The 7,373-nt window shown below is 29.8% G+C and overlaps 1 protein-coding gene across 1 annotated transcript in view; it reads right to left on the reverse strand.

The window, feature by feature from the left end:
- The window catches only part of LOC111616892 (39S ribosomal protein L46, mitochondrial-like), a 21,060-nt gene extending 14,121 nt beyond the window's left edge, over nt 1-6,939 (reverse strand). Inside the window, exons 1-2 of the mRNA XM_023358242.1 lie at nt 6,718-6,939; nt 6,500-6,633 (exon numbers count right to left, since the gene is read on the reverse strand). Coding sequence (XP_023214010.1) covers nt 6,500-6,633; nt 6,718-6,860 — 277 coding nt within the window. The 5' untranslated portion in view covers nt 6,861-6,939. The remainder of the gene's footprint in view (nt 1-6,499; nt 6,634-6,717) is intronic.
- Between the last annotated feature and the right edge of the window lie 434 nt (nt 6,940-7,373).

The raw sequence follows: 7,373 nt of genomic DNA on the forward strand, positions 1-7,373 counted from the left end.
CAAAAAATATCTCTATATATGCATTTGTGAACTGTTATTTACGATATTTGTAATAATTTTTGTTTAATCACTTTATTTCAACTTTTTTTTTTGCTAATTATGTATTTGCTCGAACTTCGTTAAAACCTTAACTGTACCCCGAACAACAACCAAAGTTGTAGGAAGAAATTCGCCTATTTTACCGATCTAGGTATCCCCCTTTTCCAAATTTTAATATTGACTCAAGATAATTTAAAAAGACAAATTACAATAAAACAGTTTATTATCCAACTATCAGAAATTTCACAACGTGCCAAGGAAGAGAGGAAGGAGCAATTAAATAATTAAAATTATAAAGGATTAAAAAATATATATATAAAAATGGGGAATATCGCACTTCTGACAATCGCTGCAAGTGTATGGGCTAAATTTGGATAATCCGTGCTTCTTGCATGGACAACTGTATGTGGCCGGCTCACGCGTCAGAAAACCTTCCGATTTATTCGTGTACACACTAGATGGAAAAACAAAAAATATCGTGTATCCACAAACACCCCAATAAATAAATAGAACTGAAACGACACTTTGAAATGTTTTTCCGATGAAAATGAATAATAATAATAAGTTTCAATGAAAATGATAAAATGTGAATTGAATTTTATCATAACAAGTTTGCTTGAATTTCCTTTCTTCTGAGATCGCTGTAATGCACAACGGGTAAGCTAGTTTAAAATAAAAATTACTTATAAAGACATATTGGATTTATTTTTGATGGTAAGTTAGATATTTGTTCCTGATAAAGATCAATTTTTAAAATCGCAAACTTGAACTTGTTTGTATTTTGTATCAAGTTGATATCAAGATAATACCACAAGTCATTGTGTGTCAAAACAGATAAGGAATAAAAATTAATAACAAAGCTGTTCTTAATTTGCACTAAATCTGATTAAGCTTTGTTCCTGTAGTATTTAATCTTTCAAATTCAATTTTCTTGTTATTTTTTGAAAATTAAACTCTATGTTTTTCAAATAGTATAACTATATATAATTAAATATCCTCAATATCTCAGATATTCTAATTTCAACACATCAAAATTCGGAATCTATTATATTACAAATTAACATTTAAATTGCATTTAATTAAAAAAAAAACTTTTAATAACTCCATATAATGTTATTATTAGTTATTATTAAAATCATTACTTTTATTGTTGTTTTCCCAATAAATATTATAGTATTGTAGTTTTTAATCTGTATTAATTTTTATTTCTTAAAATTTTCAGAAGTAATGCTAATCTGGAGTTTCTATCTAAATTGTCTATATTAATTATTTTTCTTCTATGTAAATGACCACTTACAATGCTGTTAAAATTAAGATTCAAAGAAAAAAGACATTTAAGTAGTGAGAAATATTTGGATCTATTTTTTGGTCTAATTTATAAACCATCCATTCTACATAAATGTAAAATGTAAAAATGTTTATATTAAAAAATAATTTGCCGAGAATAATTCTCGGCAAATTATTTTTTAATATAAACATTTACCCTTCATTATTAAAATGTATTTTCTACCACCATCAAATATTTATGAGTTAACTTTCTATGTATATTCAAAACTGAATTCGACTAAAATCTTTGAAAGGATATACTTATTTATATGTATCATTTGCATGAATTTGTGATTAATTAATTCACTTGCTGTTACTATAAATACTGTAATAAAAAACATTCATCGATTGAGATTTTAAGATAATTTCCTCACATTAGTATTAAGATTACATTTTCTCCTCTAAATCTCAATCTAGCTAACAAGTAACTCATCCATGTGTAAGAATGAAAAATTATTTACTATGGTAAAATAAATTATAAAGAACAAATCACTGGTTCATGGATTTTCAGTTTTGTCAACAAGATCAAAAATAAAATAATGATGCAACATTCTTCTAGTGAAAAAGATTTATAACATACCTACATAAATTTTATGCTGCTATATGATATTCATTAATGCAAATACATGCATAACCTTATTATAATAAAACTCTAGAAATTTTACTGTATAAAGATGTTTATAAGAATACTTCATCTTCATCCTCAATCTTTCAAATTTAAAAGCAAAAAAGTTGGAATTTGATGAATCGAAGCTAAAAAGAGTGCATACATCTTTTAAAATATTTTTCTGCAATAAAATTCCTGAACTTCTCTATCATAAAGCAACTTTCATATTTGTTTAAATTTATAATTTAGAAGTTTTTCAAATACATATGATTTGATGTCACATACAGAGATTTCTTAAACTATTCTTAAACAAATACAGCATGTTAAGGCTTCATATCTGGTCCACAACCTTGATGATTTCTTTTCTAAAAATCAATGTTTCTAATATCTTGCGGGGATTAAAACAGAAAAATTCAAACTTCTGTTTATGCAAGTCATAAAGGCCTGGCAACAAAAGGACATTTGTTAGAGCCTGTTTTTAGTTTACAGTATGTTTTGGTTTACTGAATAATAATCAATATGGCCCATGTCTGATATACATCTATTTGATTGGCTCTTTCTGTGTTTGAAGATCTAGCAATGTCATATTCAAATATATCCAATATGTTGGCAAAACTCAAGACATTTTTCTGATTTTCTTTTGCTTCCTATGTGAATGGGTGCTCACCAATGGCCGGGCAGATGACACCACTAAACACTGGTAGTTAATCATGGTACTAACCATGTACAATTTTCCAGGTTTTCTTTACATTTCCAAAGTCTAAATATAGGCTAGTTCTCCCAGTTAGCATCACCCATGTGTTGCATTTCTGTAATCAATTAATACCAAACCAACTTATGTAAATGGGATATCTGTGTAAGATCTTATCACAAAGACTGGCCAAGCATCATACACACCTGGTGTGAAAATGTCATCTAGCAACTTGCTGATCCAAGTAATACACTTCTATTGTTGCATATTAAGTTGGGCCTTATTAAAAATTTTGCCAAGGTAGTAGACAAAGAGGGACTAGTATTTACAATCCTGTGACATATTTCCAAAGCTTAATCTGCAGAAGATAAAGGAAGGCAAGCTTGTTGAACCACAAGTGCAACAAGCTTTAAATGACCTACTCAATCCAGATGAGGAAAGATCATGAAATGTGTTCTGACAAATTGGTTACAGTTTTTTTTTAGGAAATGTGAGAAAAGACAATTACACACAGCTTGTGAAGGAATTTCTGGTACCATTTGAGTAAGCTAATTGCAATATGTCACTGAAAGTGCACATCCTCCATTCTCATTTGGATGACTTTCCCCAAATTGTAGTAAAGTAAGTGCTGTAAGTGATGGGCATGGCAAGCACTACCACCAACAAATTTTCAAGTATGGAAGAGAGATACAAAAACAAGTAAAGTGTGGCAATCTTAGCTGAATTTTGTCAAAATCAAGCATGAAACCCCTGAAGTTTGATACAAATGGCATGTGAAGAAGCACCAGATTTAACAAATATGTAATTGTTAATTTTGTCTTAGCATATACAATATTAGAATTATAAAAGTTTATTACTTATATATTATATATTTATATACACTGAACCTTCCATAACTGCAAAAATTGTAGATATAGATTGTAAACTAAAACTTGAATTTTCTTATATTTAAATATTCTGTGTTTTTTCTATGTATTTCTCTTTCGGGTCACTAAATGATAGCAATTTGTAAATGACAGAAGAAAGAAAATGTTACCCTGTTGCTGACATGTAACTTTAGTACGTAGTTAGGCCTATGATGGTTGTATCTGTATTGAGTCTGTACAACTGTGTTCTGTTATTATTTCCTGTACAATACAGTATAACAGCTATTTACACAGCATTAACATTGTATTAAGTATTATATAGAGATTACTTAAAGTATACTGGAAGATGCAAATAAGTTATATTCAAGTACTGTGCTATTTTATGTACCAGGACTTAATCAGGAGCTTTGCACATTTGACTCAACGGTGACAAAATGACATTTCTAAATAGACCATTGAGACTAGTGACACAATGCTGTTTCAGTGTTGAGCTCAACGGTCTCAACATTACACTGAATAAAATTACAGACAGCATGGCATACCTGTCTGGCCAGTCACAGTAATGCTTGAAGTGTCCTCCATGAGTCTCTTTGCAAGCACAAACACATCTTTTCATGGATTGACGCACTCTTTCAAATGTCCCAGCTTGTAACCAAACATCATTACAGAAATCACATATTGTTCTAGAATAGGGACAACTTGTGGCCATCCCCGTTCTAAAACTATTTTTGGTTGACGGTAGAAAGCCCAAAATATAGAACGTAATTTTAATAGAATATTAAATCCATATTTTTCACTGAGAAATCTCTTTTTAACTACTTGCCACTGGTTAATAACTTGCAATAAGATAATACATGGCATTGCCAACTTCTGTCAATTATCTTTGTCCTACTATAAAGAACAGAGATCCACACCTCTAATAGATCTAGCACATCATTGAGTACCTTATTCACAATAGTCAATTACATCCAACCATCGGTCGGCAAAGACCGTTCTAGGATAAGGGTGCAACTATGCAGATGTGAGTGAATGAGAAGTGACAATGTTTCACACTCTTATTTATTACAACCACACAGATAGGAGTGAAAAACGGAGAGCATGAAACATCGTCACTTCTTCTCACTTGCTCACATCTGCATAGTCACACCCTAACTGTGCAAATGCCATCTTTATAGTGTGTTAATTATGCATTTCTGGACACATTTATAGAAGCATTTTTGTTTCCTGTCTTGGCAGTTTGTCTCTATATCTCTGTACACTTGTACAAGATAGTTACCTGTATAAGTATACAGACAACTAGTCTGGAATTACCTACATATACACAGGGTGATCGGTTAACAAACATAATCCGTTCCAAGACTTTGTTCACTATCCGAATTGTTCATTAATCGATTATCAATTTACCATAGATTTTTATGCAAATTTGATTAATTCATTCTGGAAACCCCAAAAANTATACAGGATTTGTTAGTGAATAATAAATAATGGTTTAATATTTTTTTTTCAAAGCCACATTAATTTATAACCATAAATCAATGTGGCTTTGAATGACATGTTCTGTATTATCACTAATTTTAATTATTAAAATCGTCAACTTATCCCTCTTAAAACATGTTTTTAAAAATTGTTTTACATCTTTGCAACATTTTGTCGGGAATTTAAAAATAAAGGGGATTAATAATAGGATAAATTGTTTTAATTTAATAAACATTTTATTTTTAATTTTAATTATTCAGCAATTATAAAAATTATGTAACTGCTAATTAGAAAAAATAACTAATTAAAAAGCCAAAGAAGCAATAGTGTGAGAATCTGGAAATTCAGGAGAGGGTCATTTTGAAAATTAACAAAGTAGAGAAAAAGAATTACAAAATTAAGAGAAAATAATATTTTTAAACTTTAACAAATTTTACAAAAAAACGGATGAAACTTTCGATTTTGAAAGGAAGTTTATTTCCTTTCCCACGCCGACTCATGATGAGTCGCATGAGTTTTGCACACATTACTGGAGAGCAAATAAAAGGGATGTTTTCCCGCCATTCTGGGCAGTCCGTCGAAAAGAGCTCACCATAAGATAAAGGCAGTCGTCATACAAAGTGTACGTCATACAAGTCCGTTATACGAATCAGTTAAATGAAAGTTATAAATATATAGCAATAAATGAAGTATATGACAAGATTGTTAAAAAAGAAGTTATTTAAAGGACTTTCCAAAGAAACTGTTAGAAGAAAAATACTCAGAATTGAAGAAGACCCTCATTCAGAGAAATATTCAAAAGACCTGATGAAGGTAATATGATCAGAGATAGATTGATGTGAACTCTCTCTCACGTATCAGGTTTAGAATAAGATTAGTTTAAGTTAGTAGAGTAGTTTAAATTTAGGTTCATTCTTTTGTATACTTTTATATTTCGATTTATTAAATGCTTTGTTTATCATTATAAAAATGGTTTGGTTAATATTGGTTATTCATACTCATTCGTATTTAAACTTCCTTCGTTCCTCTTACTCACAAGTTAGGGATAATGCATGTTAATCCGCATGTAAAATAACTGATTAACTGGTGTCAAGGATCCTGACGTGATCTAGAAATAACCCTCTAGATCTTTTAAAACTTTAAGTTAAAGCCCTCCTAGAAAAAGTTTAGTGAGCCAATCTTGCGATTTTGTGCCCGTAAGTGATATAGGTAGCACACCTATACCCTCTATACCCTTGGCTACTCACAATAGTATATTTGTGTAGTAAACCAAATGCTGTTTTATTTTGTCAATGTGCTGTACTATAAGGGATGTGAGGAAATTTTGTACAAAGTTGATCAGGGAAAGTCATGGAATTTAAAACAAAAATTTGAGTAGGAACCCTGTACATTCTAATTCTTGTTATTATTATTTTTGATCTAGATAAACTAGAAAAAATTCTATCAAGTAAAATATCATTATATACTCAAATATAATATCCATTAATTTAATACCAGTAATAATTGGTGCTGCTTTGAACTTCTGTAATTCTTCATTCGAGGCATCTTCAAACTCTTGTGCAGTTTGTTTTGTTGCAGCATCTAGATCAATATCATCTTCACTTTTTTTTATTTTTTCTGCATATTTTCTGAAATTAAGCAGTTAAATAGTCTGTCATAAAATATTATTAAAGAAACACACTAAACTTTAATATCATAGATATTTAACTTACACATCTTCAATATGCCTTAATTCATGTTCACTGAGCAAACTATTTTCATGTTCAATTTTCTGAATTAAATTAGAAAAAGATGCTTCAGTTGGAGTCATTTCTTGTGATACAACTGGCTTTCGTTCTAAGCAAATGGCACTCATAATATGCCATTGATGATGTGATGCGGGTGGTGTCTGCACCCTTGGACTTGCAGCAGTACATGCTATAAATAAAAAAATATATATATTTAAAACATGCTATCAGAAATGATAAAATGAAATGCAATCAATTCTGACATAATCAATTTTAAGACTCAAAATTTTCCAGATGTTTAACTGCCAGAAGTCAAGTGTAATAACAATTTAAGATACAACTAATGTAAATTAATATTTAAACCAAAATTACATTTAACAATCATTATGAACTATAAAATTTCAACTGAAATAGAATCTTCAATGTTAACAAGTTTATCTCTCCAATGACTTTAACAAATATACTCTGCTTTCTTGGAGACAAAAAAAATGGAGAAGTGTATATATAAAATCTTCAAACAAGAGTGAAAATGAATAAATAATACTGAATCTATGTAGTTTAGCTACTGATTAATGATATTTTACTGATTTTCCTAATGTTAATCCTATAATACAGTGATTAATCTGATCCACAGACTCATA

This window comes from Centruroides sculpturatus, unplaced genomic scaffold (assembly GCF_000671375.1).
Source record: "Centruroides sculpturatus isolate CEXI.00-Female unplaced genomic scaffold, Cexi_2.0 scaffold1040, whole genome shotgun sequence".
Classification (NCBI taxonomy): Eukaryota; Metazoa; Arthropoda; class Arachnida; order Scorpiones; family Buthidae; genus Centruroides; species Centruroides sculpturatus.